Consider the following 17,717-nt stretch of genomic DNA (forward strand, 5'->3'; position numbering starts at 1 on the left):
GCTTGTGAGCTGCCACCCCCTCTCTGGAGGGGGGACCCCCAGCTCCTTTGCATTTTAGCCATTCTGACTGGAGTTGTGTGGTTTCCTGTTGTGTTTTAATCTACATTTTCTAGATGACTTACGACGTTGAGCAGTTTTTCATGTGCGGATTGGCTGCTCCTGTTTTTATGAAGCATCCAGATTTTTTTGCCCGGTTTTGGGTGAAGCGTCTTATTTGGCCAAGGAGGTCTCCGTTGCGGCACGCGGGATCTTCCATCTTCGCTAAACCGCGTGGGGTCCTTAGTTGCAGTCTGAGTGCTAGTGCTAGGGATCTCGTTCCCTGACCCGGGATCGACCCAGGCCCCTGCACTGGAGGCCCGGAGTCTTAGTCACTTGGACTTGATGCTTCCGATGCAGGGGGCCTGGACCGCCGGCAAAGCCCCTGCGGTGTCTTCTTGTTGAGGTGTTGCTGTGCTGGGTCAGATGCGTGCTCGTGGGCGTCTCCTCCCATCCTTGGTCTCTCTGTTCTGGGATTTTCCCTCACTCCCACCTGTGTTCGCCCAGGTTCTGTCCAGAGGACGTCAGGGCAGCGAGGCTGGGGCGTCCACCTCTGTTTCGTGGGTTTCATCTCCCCACCCCGGCGCCCCCTGCTCTGAGCCTGAGCCTCACAGGTGCTGCAGAGGTTGGCCTCTCAGACACCCAAAGCCAGAAGCCGGCATCTTCTCTCGTGCCTTAAAAACCTCTCGGTATCAAAGGTTAGTATTTTGTCATCTCTGTATGGAATGCCCTTAATCCCATATGCTCTTCTTAAACCTCCCCTGCTCAGCTTTTTGTGTTTGTTTTTGAAGGTTTTCTGACTCCTACCTGTTGCTTGAACGGCAGCCAGTGGGTCAGCCTATTCCTTCTCTCTCTCCTGCTGATTTTGATGTGTGATTTCTGCTCACATCAGAAGGCGGCTGAGTCTCTGGGTGCCTGTCCGAGTCCCTGGACTCGGCCTCCCACGTCAGGCTTCCCCACGTCTGAAGGGCCATGGCATTGCTTGTTCCTGCACAGACTGTGGTTTTGGACACATGAAGGAGGGATGGACTGCACAGAAAACACTGGGCCACACCGTCCCTCCCGTCCTGAGGACACAGCTCCCCACTGCCTCACTTTGCCTGACACTCCTCAGACTCAGCTGGAGGCAACAGGGGAATTCCTGCCTTGTTGTTAAAGATTCTTGCTTTCACTGGGTTCCGACGTGATCTGGTTGCCATGTGTGGGGACCAGGTCTGCTCTCACCTCTCTCTGGCTTATAGTTTTAAGTCTTAGCTGTCTGCCATTGCTGTGGTTTTCTATTTCAATATTCATTGCACATTGTCTAGATTTTCTTTGTCTTCCATTTCAACAACTTTCTCTTAACCCTTTTTTATTATTTAATTTTCTTCACTTCCCTGTGTTTCTTCAGTGCCCCTTATTTTTATTCAGATCTGTTTTCCTGGAGAACTTTCTAGTTTCATCTTCACTTCTCACATAATTTTGTCTTTTTCTTCTATTTCTTTTTTGAGTTCAGTCAATCCCCTCTTATTTAAAAGGTTTATTGGGGTATAATTCGTATAATTCACCTGTTAAGTGTGCAGTTCAGTGTATTTCAGCACATTCACGGGGATGCACAACCATCACCACCATCTGATGTCACGAAAGAGCTTCACCTCCCAGGGAAGCCCACGTGCGGTCACACCCCCAGCCCAGGCTAGTCCCCCTCCTCCTCTTCTCCTGTCTCCCCTGCTCTTTGCACGGGTCCAGCTCTGTTAGTTATGGCATTTCTGGCTCAAGATGGCCTCCCCCCGTTCTCAAGCCTTGTGGAGGACGTGAGATTTCACTGGGAGAGTTGTTCACAGAATTTTCTTCTCCTTCGTGATTTTTGGTGGTGGTGGTTCTGTTTGGGGTGAATGTCTGTTCGCAGAGTGTTTGTTTTCTGTCTCTCGTCATGCTGGCTGTGTAGCCTCTGTTCACAGGATTTCGACCCCAAGGTCGCCCCTTCTGAGACCCCAGGGAAGGACAGCAGCGTTGAGGGCAGGAAGGAGAGGAGAGTGTGTCCCCCCTTCTCCTGTTTCATCCCGCAGGATCTGCATTCCCTTTCTCCACATCTCCGAGGGCACACGCCCTTCCACACCCAATGAGCCCCCAAGGCAGGGGTGACCCCCAAGTCCTGTAGGGCCCCGTCTCCATGGAGGACTGGGCTCAGCACCTGGCTTTCCACCTCCTCTGGCTAAATTCTCAGTTGCCTCTTTGCCAGAAAAGAAAACTCTGGGGTTGAGTTCCTACTGGTCATGAGCAGAGAGGACATCTCTCCTTCCTAAATCTATAAAGCGCGGAGTTACAATGTGCTCTTGAAAGGTGCCTTTGAACATGCAGAAAATTAGCAAAAGGAAAAAAATATAAATCATCTGTGAGCCCATCACCACACAGCTGCTCTGAACTTTTGTGTGTGGTCCTTTTGTCTTTCTTTAACCGTGGACGACTTTTAGCTGAGCTGCAGACACATTTTTTCCCTTAATTTTGGCTGCGCTGGGTCTTCACTGCTGCTCGCCGGCTTTCTCTGGTTGCGGCTAGTGGGTGCTCCTCTCTAGCTGCAGTGCGCATGCGCGCACAATTGTGAAAGCTGACTTTTAACATTTTGGTATAAATCCTTTCATGACTTGTGGTCTTTGTGAAAACACTTCAGTCACCACAGTGGTCCATCATGTCACGGAATGACTCAGCAGCTGACACTGAAGTGAGGCTGTTCGCGTGGCTCCCGCGTCACTTTCCTCTGCGGCCTGCTGCCTGTCAGCCTCCCATGTGCTGAGACGCCCTGGCGGCGATTCCCTGGGCAGGGTGGCTCTGTGTGGGGACCGGCGCGCTGCTCAGTGTGGCAGCTCAGGAGTGAGCCCAGTGGGCTGCCCACAGGGTGGCTCTCAGGCCTGAGCCAGGAGGTGGCAGAATTCATGGCCGGGTGATCACAGACAAGGGGTATCAGTTCATCACAGACCCCAGAGGCTGGGTGCACAGGGCCCAGTCAGGGGATACACTTGGGCCAAGAAGCTGGCCAAAAGCAGCCAGGAGTCCCCTCTCTCCCCAAGGGTAACAGCCACAGGGCTCTACCAGGGCATCGAGACCTCAGAGGCCAGCCCTGCCTCCTTCCCCTTGGGGTGGATGAGCTGGGCGAGCGACAGTGGCTCTACTGGGAGCAGTCAGCCCTGCCATGGTGCTGGCGCTGCCCTGTCCTGAGCTTGGTCTGAAGAGGCAGAACAGGCTGGGGCCAGCGCACAGCAGCCTCTGCACTGTGGGGAAACCAGCCTCTGCCCGGAGCAGGGGTCCTGGCAGCTTGCCCAGCTCTCGATGGGCTCTGCTCGCCAAACACGCCCTGGGTGACCTCCTGTCCAGACCCTCTGCTTTCTTGGTTTTCACCTTGAACTCTAGGAAGTGAAGGAGCTGCGATTGTTATCCCCATCAGGACTGAGGTCCCCCAGACCTGGACTGACCAGCAGGGCAGCCGCGGCCCCGCCAGCCAGCCCTGATCTGAGCCCTTCTCCAGACAAGGGTGGGAGGCCTGGCTTCTCACAGGACAGGAGGACCCCGTGGGACCCTGCAGACCCTCGGAGCAGCGTGCCCGTCAACAGAGAGGGGCCAGTGAGAGCAACGACAGGGCTTGGGTCTACGCCTCAGGCACCTTCTTGCCCTGGAGCCGCCTCTTATGGTCACATTTGCCGAGCTCTGGCCATGAGCTGGGGGCGGCTGGATGTGTTGTTTTCCAGCTGAGGCCTCACCGGTCAGGCTGGGCTCAAGTGTGGGGGCCCCGGGCCGACCTTCATCTCCCGTTGCCTGAACCAAGGCTCTGTTCTGAGTGGACACGTTTCTTCACTCTGCAGGGTGTCCCTGAGGACCTGCTGTTCTTCTACGAGCACCTCAGGAAGGGCGGTGGGGTCGTCCGCGTGGACCAGAGCCTCCTCCTCTACCGCTACCACCCCGGCGCAGCCACACACTCCGTCCTCGAGTACGTGGGCCTGGGATCCAGGCGGGGTGGGGGGGATCCCAGTCAGGTCTCTGCCCCAAGGTGGGGACCTGGGAGCGTGGCTGACACCAGGGCCCATGGCCTCCCAGGAGGGAGGTCGTCCCCAGTCTGTGGACCAGCGTTTTCCTCAGGATCAAGGCTAAATGTCTGCTCTCACTTTTATTATTTATTTCAGTTGCTTTGGGTCTTTGTTGCTGCACAGGCTATCTCTAGTTGCAGCGAGCAGGGCCTACTCTCTAGTTGCTCCTCATCGTGGGGGCTTCTCTCATTGCAGAGCGCAGGCTCTGGGCGCTTGGACTTCAGTAGTTGCGGCTCAAGGTCTCTAGAGCATGAGCTCAGTAGCTGTGACACGGGGCTAAGTTGCCCCGTGGCACGTGGGATCTTATTTCCTGGACCGAGGATCAAACCCGTGTCCCCTGCATGAGCAGGCAAATTCCTAACCCCTGGACCATGGCTCAGTGGGTAAAGAATTTGCCTGCAGTGCAGGAAACACAGGAGACGTGGGTTCGATTCCCTGGTCAGCAAGATCCCCTGAGGGGGCATGGCAACCCACAGCAGTATTCTTGGCTGAAAACTTCCATGGGCAGAGGAGCCTGGCAGGCTACAGTCCAAAGGCTGGACACAGCTGAGCAACCAGGCGCACCCAGAATTCACATGTAGATTTGTCTGGGGGTCCTGCTCTCACTTGATTTGAGCTGAAAGGACTCAGAATGAGCCCAGCCCACCACTGGTGTGATTACAGGTGGGCTGGGGGCGTCCTCTTCCTTCTCTGCCCACCAAGGGGAGGGCGGCTGGGGCAGAGGTTGGGTCATCCCCTACGCGGGCCATCGCAAAGGCTGGCCCCCTCCTTGTCATGGCTCACGGCCTCCCAGGTTCCAAAGCTGGAGACCGACTGCCAGGGGTAGGGCAGGGGTGGTGCCCGAAGTGCAGGCTGGGTGAAGTCGAGGGAACCGTGGGTTTTCCTTTCTTTAGTTTGAACTCTGTGCATGCGCACATGCATGTTTGTCTGGTGTGTGTGAGTTTTGTTTCAAACAACCACGAGTGTGGAGACCCTTGGTGCTACTGTGATGCTGCTCACTTGGGAACAGAGAGGAGTGGAGCCCTGAAACAGGCCTGTGATCAGGGCATCTTCTGAGTGAAAACAGTGTGATGCAAAGGCATGCATTTGAGTTTCTGGACACAGAGGAGACTCTGTTCTTCCCCAGAGGGTATGAGACTTGTTGGAAGGCGTGGCTGCTCAGCTGCTGTCCAGAGAGGTCTCCTGTCCGCTGTCACAGCGGGCGTGATGCTGATTGGAGAATGTGTCGTGGGGGGATCACAGATTGCAGTATTTGTATTCATTTGGGAGATCCTTGAACTTTCACACGTGCGCTATTCCTTACTGAAGCTTAGCTTCTTTGTTTTCTAGCTTTAAGCAAAAGAGCTTGATTTCTCTTGTCTTTTGATAAATCTGAATTTGTATATAGTAGCTTTAGTGTCCAGTACTCTTGCCTGGAAAATCCATGGATGGAGGAGCCTGGTAGGCTGTAGTCTATGGGGTTGCTAAGAGTCGATTGAGCGACTTCACTTTCACTTTTTACTTTCATGCACTGGAAAAGGAAATGGTAATCCACTCCAGTGTTCTTGCCTAGAGAATCCCAGGGATGGGGAAGCCTGGTGGGCTGCCGTCTATAGGGTCGCACAGAGTCGGACACGACTGAAGCGACTCAGCAGCAGCAGCAGCAGCTTTAGTGAAGCATCACAGGGAGTTTATTGTCACGAACTTGACTCAAGTAAGTGCGATTTGCACACATGGGGTGAAGGTCTAGGGGGACATAAGAGTCCTAAATGTGTGTATCCCTAATCACAGAGTTTCAAAATACACAGGCAAAAACTGGTAGAAATAGAGGGAGAAGTAGACAAACCCATAGTTGGAGCTGAAAATGTTAATATTCCTGTCTCAGTAATTGATAGAAGTTGGGAAGTCTGTGAGGATCAGAAGATTTGAGCAACACTGTTAATTAACCAACATAAAAGTAGACATTTAAGGAACACTATAGAAAGAAAGTGAAGTTGCTCAGTCATGTCCAACTCTTTGTGACCCCATAGACTATAGCCTGCCAGGCTCCTCTGTCCATGGGATTTTCCAAGCAAAAATACTGCAGTGGGTTGCCATTTTCTTCTCCAGGGGATCTTCCTGACCCAGAGATCAAACCCGGGTCTCCTATATTGCAGGAAGATGCTTTACCATCTGAGCCAACAGGGAATCTACAAGGAACACTAAACTCCAGAACATACATACTTTTAAAGTACAAGATAGACATTACTTTGGGCCAATAAGCAAGTCTGAATACGTTTCAAATGATTGAAATGGGTGTTTTATAAATTAGAAATCATTAAAACATCTTGAATATCCAAAATATTTGGAAATTAAGCAACCAAGAGAAAAAATTACAAGGATACTAGGGGGAAATTTTAATGACAAAACAGTATGTAAAAGTTTGTGGGATTTAGCTAAAGCAGTTTATAGTAAGATTTTATGGCTTTAAAAGCTTATGTTATTAAAGAAAAAAGCAATTATCTAAGTCTCCACGTTTAAAAGTTACAAAACCAACAGCAAAGTAAACTCAAATAGAAGAAAAGGAATAAAGAAGGTACAATTGAAAATGGACTATCAATAGGAAAAAAATGAGCAAAACCAGGAATTGGTTTGAAATCAGTGCAACTGAAAAACCTCTAACAAGACTGATTTTTAAGAGAACAGATTGCCGATATACTGAGAATTAAAGAGAGGACATCAGTACAGATCCAAAAGATACTTAAAGTATAAATAATAATTAAAATTAGATTAGTAATTTTAAATTTTTCATAAAAGCCAAGCCAGATGGCTTTCCTGATATATTCTATCAAAAATGTAAAGTGAAGTCACTCAGTCGTGTCTGACTCTTTGTGACCCCATGGACTGTAGCCTACCAGGCTTTGAGGAGCCTCTCAGTCCGTGGAATTTTCCAGGCAAGAGTACTGGAGTGTGTTGCCATTTCCTTCTCCAGAATATTAATCTTACATGAATTCCTTCAGGAAATAGAAGAGGAGAAAGATCTATTGGGTGTTGGGAGGGAGGAGCTTCACACTTACTCCCTAAGACTAGCATGACTCTGAAGTTTAAAATGCTACATGAATATTACAGGAAAATAAAATTACAGACCAATATCCCTTATGAGAATAGGTGCAAAAAATCATTCACAAAATATTGCCAAGTCAAATTCAGAAATATATATGAAAGGATAATACATGAATACAATTCTGGTTTAGCTCTCCAAAATCAATTAGTATGATTTGCTACAGTAAAAGAATAAAGGATAAAAATCACACAGCCCAATAGATGCAGAAAAAATAATTAACAAAATTCAATATCCCTTCATGGTTTTTAAAAAATCTCAGAAAACTAGAAATGGAAACTTTCTCAGTCTGATAGTATCTACACAAACCCATAACTAACCTCATATTTAATAATTAAAGACTGAAAGCATTCCCTTCTAAGATCAGGAGGAAGCGATCTCCTGATTATTCCTCCTACTACTTCTATTCAACATAGTAAGGGAAGTCAGTGCAGTAAGATCAGGAGAAAAGACACAAGCATTAGAAGGTGGAAGGAAAACTAGCATCATTTGTATCAATAGATGGCATGATTGTGTCTCATAGGAAATCAAAACCAATAATATAGTGAGTTTTCCAGGATACAAATTCATAGACTTGCAATAAAACAATTGAAAAAAAATGCAGTTTAAAAAATGTACAATAACATCAATGATAAAATATTTTTAAGTGTAACAAAGTATAGCTCTATCTGCTAAAATCCATTCCAAAAAATGCTGAGGGAAATTAAAACCTATACAATAGATAGATGGAGAGAGATACCACATTCATGGATTGGAAGATTCATTATTGTTTGTTTGTGTTTTTTTACTTATTTTTGGCTGTGCTGGGTCTTGGTTGCTGCATGCAGGCTTTATCTAGCTGTGGCGGGTGGAGGCTGTTCTCTAGTCGCCGTGCACAGGCTTCTCATTGCAGTCACTTCTCCGTGCAGAGCATGGGCTCTGGGACATAGAGGACTCAGTGGTTGAAGGGCGTGGACTCAGTGGCTGCAGTCTACACTGTCGAGAGCTCAGGCCCAGTAGCAGCACACAGGCTTGGTTCCCCCGCGGCCTGTGGAATCTTCCCAGACCAAGGGTCGAACCTGTGTCCCTGCATCAGATTCTTAACCACTGAACTATGAGGGAAATCCCAAGACTCAGTATTGTTAACATCAGTTCTGCCCAAACTGATCTGTAGATTCAGTGCAATCTCTGTAAAAATCCCAGCTGGCTTCATTGTAGAAACTGATAATCTGATTTTAAAATTCACAAAAAAATCAGAGGACCCAGACTGGCCTAAATAATTTTGAAAAGAGCAAAATTTGAGGATCCATTGTGCCTGATTTTAAGACTCACTCTGAAGCTACATCAATCAGGAAAATGTATTAGTAGCATAAATGCAGAAATACATATCAGTGAAGCAGAGCAGAGTCCAGAAATAGATTCACAACTGATTTTCAACAAAGTCTCCAAAGGCATTCAATGGAAAAAGAAAAATGTTTTGAACAAATGAATATGCATATGGGAAAAAACTCACCCCCTTATTGAAGAATTAATTCTAGATGGCTTAGATGTAAAAATAGAAGCAGTTAAATGATAAAGCTTCTAGAAGAAAACATCAGGGATTATCTTCACAGCTTTGGGATAGGCAAACATTTATTAGAGAGGACAGCAGACTCTTCAGCCGTTTAAAACTTGACAAATCGAACTTCAAAATTAAAAACTTTTTGCTCCTAAAAAGACACCATTAGGAAAATGAGTAGACAAACCACAGACTGGGAGAAAATATTCATATTTGATGTATCTCACAGAGGACAAGTGTAGAAACTATATTAAGAACCTCTACCACCGAAAAATAAAAATCTAATAAAAATAAGTAAAATTCTTGAATGGACATGACACTTCACAAATAATATATAAATGGGCAATTAGTCCATGAAAAAGGTTTCATCATTATTATCAGAGAAATGAAAACTAACCTCTTCACACCCACTGGAAGGGTTAAAAGTAATGTCTGCAATTCCAAATCATGGGGAGGATGTGGACCACCAGACACATATTCATTGTTCTTGGCAGTGTAAACATGGTGCATCCTCTCTCGAAAGTTGTTGGGCCTTATTTTATTAATTAACACCTGCCCTGTGGCCCAGCAATTCCATGTCTAGGTGTTTATCCACGAGAAATGAGTGAATTGCCCAACATTTCTCTATTAGCAACCAAGAGCGGGAGCCGCCCAGATGCCAGTCAGCAGGTGATCGATAAGCACTGCTACAACGGAGTACTGCTCAGCAGGAGAACAAGCAACTGATGCCTGCCAGGCCAGGATTAATATAAAATATATATATGTATGTATGTATATATATGATTAGTAAGAGAAACCGGATACAAAAACACACACACTGTGGCTTCCACTTTTGCAACAGGCAGAACTAGTCCACAGTGACAAAAGTGAGACTGCTCTTCTCAGGGAAAGGAGGTGCCAGAAACTTTCTGGGGTGATGGAAGTGCCCCACATCTTGATAGGGGTGGGGGTTACCTGGATACCTATGTTTGTCATAACCGCCTGACTTGTATGTACACCTAAGCTCCTTGCTCTTATTCTATGTGAATTTCATTAACAATTATCCAACTGTCTGGCAAGTATATCTTTAGGAAAGTAACCACTTTCCCACCATCCATAAAATGGGGGTTGGAAACTCTGGGTGAATAAAATGCAAAGATAGTTTTTCTGGACACAAGTCTTCTGCAGAGCTGAGAAGTGCTTGGGCACCTAAGATGCTCTGCAGGGCTAAGAAATGCCTGGACCTCTAGGATCTCTTCCACTGTCTCCTGAAGGTTCATGTGTCTGTATGTTGAGCTGCTGTGAAGCAAGCTGATGTGGAGGCAGGTCTGTGGTGGCCCACCGCGCCTTGCCACGCTGTGCCCGTGTATCTGGGGGGCAGGTATCTGGCCAGATGGCTTGTGCCACACACATCCATATCCTGTTTCCATGCGATAAGTCTTTTATGCCGGGACTCTTCTCTTTTTGCAGCGTGAGGCTTTGCCACCCACAGTGTAAAAGAGGTGATCTCATGTTAGTTTCTGTGTTGGATTAAAGTCTTTGAGCAGCAAAACCTCACAGAGCAGTGACCACTAATTACACCTTCAGGCTTGTCAATAACTGAATTCCTTCAAAGTCTTTCCCCAAAAGCCCTATGAGAGGCTCCTTGAATCTTGTCCTTTACATTTTAAATTGAGAATGATCAACATTTATATCATTTAACAGTTTCACTATGAAATACTTCCAACAGCCAGAAGGCATGGGGGAATCGTCTTTAAGATGAAGTTACCCATTTCCCCAAATCTCCTGCATCTCCCAGGTTCCATTTCCTGGTGTCCCAAGTGGGAAGTTTATTTGCCACAGGACCCATTTCTTTATACTTTGATCACGTGTGATGTCCTCTAAAGAGTATACTTTGCCTCTTTAAAAATGTGATGTTGGTGGCACATTCTGCCTCATTCTTTCTGAAAGTGGCAGGTGCTGGACACCAGGGCGGCCGAGTCTCCCTTGGGCTCCTGTGCCTGGTGTCCCCCACATCTCCTGAGCACGTGGACATGAGCTGGGCATGTCCAAGGGTCCATGTGGGGCAAGGAGTGTGACCTTGTCGTCCACGCTCCTGGGTTCAGTCACTCAGCCAATAGCTGGAGCGCTGCCGCTCCCTGCTGCCTCAACCCGGGCCCCAGACCAGGGGGACTTGTGGGGCGGGCTCCAGGTCAGGGAGGCAGGCCTGGGGCATCAGAGGCCCCGCACTCCTCGCTCACACCCCTCACCCACCCCTCACCCCTGCAGGACCACCATCTGGGCCCACCGTGTTCGCTTCCTGGAAGAGCAGGCCCTGCCCCACTGGGCAACTTTCACCATCTGGAACGCGGGCCGGCAGGGCCGCCGGCTCTACCGCAGCCTGACGGCGGGCTCACAGCGCAAGGTGGGGGCCTGCCCCTGCACCACCCCCAACTCCGCCCCAGCCCCATCCCACCCCCACCCTGCCCGTCAGGCAGCACTGCCCCTGATGCCCCTGAGGCTGTGTCCTGTGTCCTTCCCAGGTGGCTGCCTTCTGCGACGTGGACGAGAACAAGATCAGAAAGGGCTTCTACTGCTATGAGGACTCTCAGGTGCGGGCCCCCCACCCCCCGCCTGGGAGCCACTCACACCACACCTGGTCCACCCCTGGGTGCCATCCAGGTCTTTTGAGTAGACACTTCCCAGAACCTTCCTCCTGGGGAAAGGCCATCTGAGCCCAGATAGCTGCCAGGCTTGGCAGAGGCAGCCCCCAGGCTCCTGGAGTCTCTAGGACCCCAGAGGGCCCCTGTGCCTGCCCTCTGCTGCCCCCAGCCCCACTGAAGATGCTATTCACAGGCCTGGGTCTGTCCGTTGCCTGCCTCGGGAGTCCTGGGCCAGCTGTCGATGGCTGGGCCAGGGTGTTGGGGAGCAGGTCCAGTCCTGGGTCCGGCCATGGCCCTGGTGCCCATCTGAGGGTGTCAAACTGTGAACAGGGCAGACGGGGGGGAGCAGGGAGCAACGTGGGGCAGCCCATGACCCTCCTTTCCTCTCAGGAAAGGCCCAAGCCCCGGATCCCAGTCCTGCACTTCCGAGCTGCACGGCCACCCTTTGTCATCTGCGTGAAGCTGGTGAGTATCAGCTCTCCTCCCACGTGTGGCTAGGACAGTCCCAGGGTCAGGTAGTATGGTGTGTCCACCAGGAGGGCGTGGGCTAGGATGGCAGGTGGCAACCACTGCTCTGGGGGTGGAGGGCAGGAGGGTGGCCTGCATGGGGGCGGGGACGGGAACAACAGGGCCACCTCCAGCCAGGCCCGGGGTGTCGGGGAGGCAGCGGTGCCCCATAAAGCAGGCTGCATTTCCCACGAGAGCTGCAGGGGACGAGGCTGCCCAGCTGCACCCGTGTGGCCCTGCGCACGCGCCCACTGGGTGACCAGCATCCTGGCGGTTGTCTCCATCACACCCTCGCCTTTTCTCCCTATTTGTGGCCTCATGGGACAGGTGCTTGTTTCTTGGCTCCAGACTGGACACTGGGATCCCACAGGGAGGCTATGAGCTGGGTCCTTGAACTACCCTCTCCTCGTGGGGGTCTCATTCCCGGTGTGTGAGTTTCCATCACGAAGCCCGCTGGTGGGCTCTGGCAATGGCAACCTTCTCTTCGCTTTGGAGCCCTCAGCCAGCTGGCCTGCCCGTCTCTTCTCCTTGGTTTCCTCCTTGGTCGACTGGTGTTCAGCACATTTTCTCTGAACAACAAGACAAGTTGTGACTTGTCTTTTCATAGGTTCTTCCCAGAAAAACTTACTTTCAACACAGTACATTTATCAGCTTTTCTCATGATGAACACTTCTAGTGTCCCCCCATTTTGGAAATTCCTCCTTGTGGTCAGAAAGATAGTCACCGATGCAAGTGTAAAGTGTCCTTAACCCACCTGGACTGTGGGGCCAGTCCTGTGGGCTTGTGTAGGGTGGGGCTGCCCCAAAGTGTCCCCGGTGGGGGGGGGGGCGGTGGTGGGTGAGTGAGCAGGGCCCCGTGCTGTGCCCTGGGGACGTGGGACAGTACACAGATGTGCACACAGGCGGCGGCTTCCAGCCTCTGAGGTTGGAACTTCAGTAACCAGGGTGCCAGGCCAGAGGCCTTCCTGGAGGCAGTGGCTTTTGCAGAAGGGAGGCAGTGTTCATTCAACAGTTAGGCAACAGCAGCAGGCAAGCGAGAAGGACCCGCCTCTCACCCCCACCTCAAGCGCAGGCGTTCGCTGAGTCTTGGGCTCAGGGAGCCCATGGGCCCACACACGCTTTCACAGAAAGGTGGCCCACTCCGCATGTATGCAGTGGACAAGCCCGTGGAGGGCACCGGAGAAAGGAGAGCCCTTCGCTGGTGACTGGTTTTAAGATCCCAGGCCGCCTCCTGTACCTCCTTCTGCACCGTAGCGTTACTCACAGCTTCTAGTGCAGTTAACTGTGGTCCGGGGTCCCCCAGAGGGGCCAGGGCAGCCCACGCTGATGGGGGATGTTGCTTCCCTGAGGCTGTGCTCCCGCGGGGCTCAAGCTGACATGGGGGGGGGCGTTGCAGTGTGTTGGTCAGGCAGGGGTCACGTGCGGGGCTGGAGCACAGGCTGGGCATCCCTATTCTTCCCATCACTCAAAGCACCACTGTGGTGAAGTCACTCAACTGTTGGGAGAGCGGGCGTGAGGACAGGCTGAGCCCAGGAGCCTGGTGCAGGGAGTGGCCTCAGAGCGCCAGCTGGTCCCGCGTGGCCAGGCCCAGCCCTGGGCTCCAGCCCCACAGAAGCTGCGAGGCCATAGAGGTGAGGTTCCCACTGCTCAATCGGTGACTTTGACCCATGGGTGAGCTGAACACGTGGACCAGGACATAACTTCAGGGGCATAACAGGCTTTGTCAGTCTGAACAAGGCCACGTGAACATTCAGGTCCGATTTCCGTGGGTCATGTATTCAGTTCTCTCAGACACAGACCTGCGGTGGAATCGCTGGTCTTGGGGCAACTTACGCTCCACCCGTCATGGAGAGGTCCCAGTTTCTCGCATCCTCTCCCACCTCGTGACGTGTGTTCATCACAGTTGTCCTGGTGGGTGACATGGCTCTTACGGTGGTTGTGGTTTGCGTCTGACAACAGTGGACTCAACAGCATCTTTTCATGGGCTCGCTAGACATTTCTTTGTCTCCTCTGGAGAACTGTCTGTTCAAGTCTTTTGCCCATTTTCTGATCAAGTTGTCTTTTAATCGAGTCCTGAGAGTTCTCTATAGTTCTAGATTCAAATCCCCGATCAGATGCTTCGGCAAAAGTTTTTTCCTACTCCGTGAGCTGTCTTTTCACTCTATTAATGGTGTCCTTTGGTGCGCAGAAGTGCTTAACTTTGACATAGTCCATTTTATCAGTTTTTAAAGAATACTATTTATTTTTGGCAGGGTTGGGTCTTGCTTGTAGCCTGTGGGATCTCTTGTGGTGGTACCTAGGCTCAACAGTTGCATCAGGCAGGCTTACTTGCCCCACGACCTTAGTTCCCCAACTAGGAACTGAACTCAGATCCCCTGCCCTGGAATGCAATTTCTCAACCACTAGACCACCAGGGATGGCCCCATTTTATGTATTTTAAATTTGACTGCTCCTGTTTGGTGTCACAGCTAAGAAAATAGCACCCAATCCAGGGTCATGAAGATTTACCCCTGTGCTTTCTTCTAAGAGTTTTATGGTTTCTGCCCCTTCATTTAGGTCTTGGACCTATTTTGAGTTGATGTTTGTGTGTGGGCTCAGTAGGGGCCAGTTTCATGCTTTTGCTGGTGGCTGTGCAGTGACAGTCCCGGGGCCAGGTGGCCAGATGGCTCCAGTGCCAACCTGTCACCCTGAGGTTTTCTTGTTCGACTCTTTGCCAGGTTCAACCTATGTTATTTAACTAACGCTGTATAGAAACTACAAACTTAGGCCCAAACAGCACACATTTCTTATTACTTCACGTTTCTGTGGGTCAGAGGTCCAGGTGCCACAGGTGGGTGCCAGCTTCGGGTGGGAGCGGTGGCGCCTGCCAGGATGCCCGCTCACTGGGAGGCTCACATGCAGCAGGTTTGCTTCCAGACTCTCGTGGTCACTGGCAGCCATCAGAGCTCAAGGATGTGGGCCAAGGGCCTCAGTGCTTTGCTGGCTGTTTGCCACCTGCCCCGACTCCCCCCGGGATGGCAGCTTATTCTGTGAAAGCCAACAAGGGGCTGGGTCTGTAGCAAGACGCCCATCCCAGCAACGCGTGACATCATGGAGGTGACACGCTAGAAGCAGGGCTTCCACGGGGCGCGGGCGCTGAGTCAGGGTCACGGCTTGCCGGGGCCTGACCCAGGGACGGACTCCCTGCTCCTGTGGCCCTCACCCACCTGGTCTTGGGTTTCCTGGTTTGAAAGCAGTTTCCTGAGAGGCCAAGAGAAGCGATGTACCAAGTTGCCAGGGACATTGGATGAACGATGATGGGGTTGCAAGGAGCAGTTGTAACGTGAAAACTTAAACTATACACAGATGATACCTAATTTTTCAAAGATGGGTTCTCTTAAGGGTCTACTTCTCAGGGACCCAAAATAGCCATGAAGCAGACACCCCCACCCACGCAAACCTTCCCTGGGGAGCGGACATTGGGTGGGGAGGGAGCACCGTCCCCGTCCCGCCACCTGCTCTGCGCCTTTGGAGGGTCCAGAGGCAGAAACGCAAACACCACGTGGTGTGCAGGGTCCTCCTCAGCCAGGGACCGAAGCCTTGCCCCTGCACTCGGTGAGTGTTTTAAACCGCCAGCTGTACATGCTTATTCTGTATTTTGCTTTTTCACCTGATGGTGTATCTTGGAGTTAATTCCACATAAACCCACTGGCGCCACCTAACCCTGTCGTGCTCACCTTCACCATGAAGGGAGCTTTCCAGCACATTGGGCCAAAGCATTGAGCCCCAACTCCCCCAACCTGCGATCAAGGCAGATTCTAGCCTTGTTTCTTCATCATTGTTTCCTAAAAAGATTAAAAGCTTTAAAAAGAAAACTACCCAAGCAACACTATCTCACCCTAAATTTTCAGATATCCCATCAGTGTTGAAATCTGCCTTGTAGGCGTGTTTTATCTTTTCACGCTTGTGTGCCCGAATGCAGACCTGAGGTAACCTCCGCCTCCCTCTTGCGACCTGTTTGTTGACGAAACTGGCTTGTGGTGTAAAGTGTTTCTAGGGGCTCAGGTCCAGGGTTCCTTGTGTCGGCAGGAACACCTCCTTCACTGCTGGCTAGAGGAGCCTCTGAGGGAATCACGTCCCTCGTCCTAAAAATATCTGCATCCTACTCAATTATACGGATGTTTCATACATTTATTATCCAGATATTATCTATTATTAGCTTACAGAAAATGTACAGAGTGTAGCATCTTGCAGAAAAACCCCAACGACCTTTTTGGCCAACCCAATACTTACTGATATAGCTTTAGGCCATTTTTATTCTTTGCTGTTAGAAATAACGCCGCTTATCTTTATATATGCATAATTTTGCTCAAGTGGCTACACGCTTGGGAGAAATGTTTGAAAGGTACTGGTCAACCAGCATGCCCGCCATCAGCCATGAGACCAGCCATTCCATCCCTGGAGGCTGAGCCAGTTTACACCCCCACCCGGAACCCTTCTCCAGTGGGACCCGATGTCCCGTCTTTGCAAGCTGCTGCTGAGAAACAGTAAGGCCGTGGTTCCAACCGGCGACGTCACGTGGTGGGTAAGGAGGGCGTCTCGTCACGCTGGTGACCATCTGCTCCCTTTGGTGCATTATCCTTTGCACTGGCCCGTTTCTCTCTTGGTCTCTGTTTTTATTTAGCAACAAAAACCAACCACTGTCTGTGAAGTGCTGCAGATTCTTCTGTGCCATTTGACTAAATTTGTATCTTTCGCCACTTGGAAGTTTTTTATTCAGGTATAGTCAAAATAATTTTTCCTTTTAAGGCTTTTAGATGTTTTATTCATTCTAAGACAATCATTCCTCGTTATGAAATTTTATAAAAACATCTAAGTCTAGTCCTCAGACTCCAGCATTTTCCTTAAATCTTTGATACAACTGGAATTTATTGTGTTATGGAGACTGTTTCTTTCCATGAGGATCCTCAGTTGTCCCCACGTCATTTGGTGAGACGCCCGTCTTTGCCTGTCAGCGAGTGCCATCTTTGTGTGTTAGGTATGAATGTGTATTGCGAGCTACTTCTGGAGTCCTGGCCTTTTTCTACTGATCTGTCTGCTTTGCATCGTTACTGACCGTAGCTTTATAATGTTCACCACTGAGTGCAGCTAGTCTTCCTTCATTATTCTTTTTAGAACTTTTCTCACATTTCTTCCACTTACTCTTCAAGGCCATGCCAGGTCTTAGCTGCAGCATGTGGGATCTAGTTCCCTGACCAGGTATTGAACCCAGGACACCTACACCGGGAGTGTGGAGTCTTAGCCACTGAACCATCAGGGAAGTCCCTCTCACATTTTTCTTTGATAAACTTTATTGTGAACTTTCCACACCTTTAGGAGATGGCCAAAGTGTGGCCTGTCAGCTGCGTCTGTAAATATAGTTTTACCAGAACAGAGGCAACAAAGGCGTAAATACGAACCACCTGCCCTTTAAGAAAACTGCGGCATTTGTTCCAGAACCTGCCACACAGTTTAACAGACGAGAAGCCACTCCCCCAGCACTGCCTGGTTCTGTGGTTCGTACTTTCTCAGCTAGTCCTTCCAGTCGGAGGGTGTGGTCCTGGCTTGTGTGGTGGAGTCGGCTGTGTTCTCTGGGGTCTGGCCTCCACACCACAATGGAGGCCAGCTGTTCTCTTCCCGTTGGTGGTGTGGGATCCAGCCACGGGCGTCACACCAGAGCTTCGCGTGGAGGGTCCTGACTGGCTTGTGGGGCGGCCACATCTGCTCTGCTAGACGCCGCCTAGGGAGTGGCCAGGCCAGGGGACACACCTGGAGGCAGGGGTGGTTCCGAGGCCCCGCAGCTAGATGGTGGGGTTCGTTTCTGCCTAATCACGGGCAAGGCTGAGACCTTTCCCACATCAG

The 17,717-nt window shown here is 50.5% G+C and overlaps 1 protein-coding gene across 13 annotated transcripts in view; it reads left to right on the plus strand.

Moving 5' to 3' along the window:
• Positions 1–17,717, plus strand: part of B3GNTL1 (UDP-GlcNAc:betaGal beta-1,3-N-acetylglucosaminyltransferase like 1) — a 131,732-nt gene that overhangs the window by 86,247 nt on the left and 27,768 nt on the right. For 11 of the 13 annotated variants that reach the window (XR_011246827.1, XR_011246828.1, XR_011246833.1 and 8 more), the window contains 4 exons: positions 3,873–3,997; positions 10,958–11,093; positions 11,212–11,280; positions 11,722–11,796. Coding sequence is in view for 6 of the 13 variants with exons in the window: in XM_069541856.1 (XP_069397957.1) it covers positions 3,873–3,997; positions 10,958–11,093; positions 11,212–11,280; positions 11,722–11,796 (405 nt within the window). In the remaining 7 variants the exon portion in view is untranslated. Of the gene's footprint in view, positions 1–543; positions 735–3,872; positions 3,998–10,957; positions 11,094–11,211; positions 11,281–11,721; positions 11,797–17,717 lie in introns of all 13 variants that reach the window. The other 2 variants (XR_011246830.1, XR_011246831.1) reach the window with 1 other exon arrangement.

Source organism: Ovis canadensis, chromosome 11, assembly GCF_042477335.2.
Source record: "Ovis canadensis isolate MfBH-ARS-UI-01 breed Bighorn chromosome 11, ARS-UI_OviCan_v2, whole genome shotgun sequence".
Lineage (NCBI taxonomy): Eukaryota > Metazoa > Chordata > Mammalia > Artiodactyla > Bovidae > Ovis > Ovis canadensis.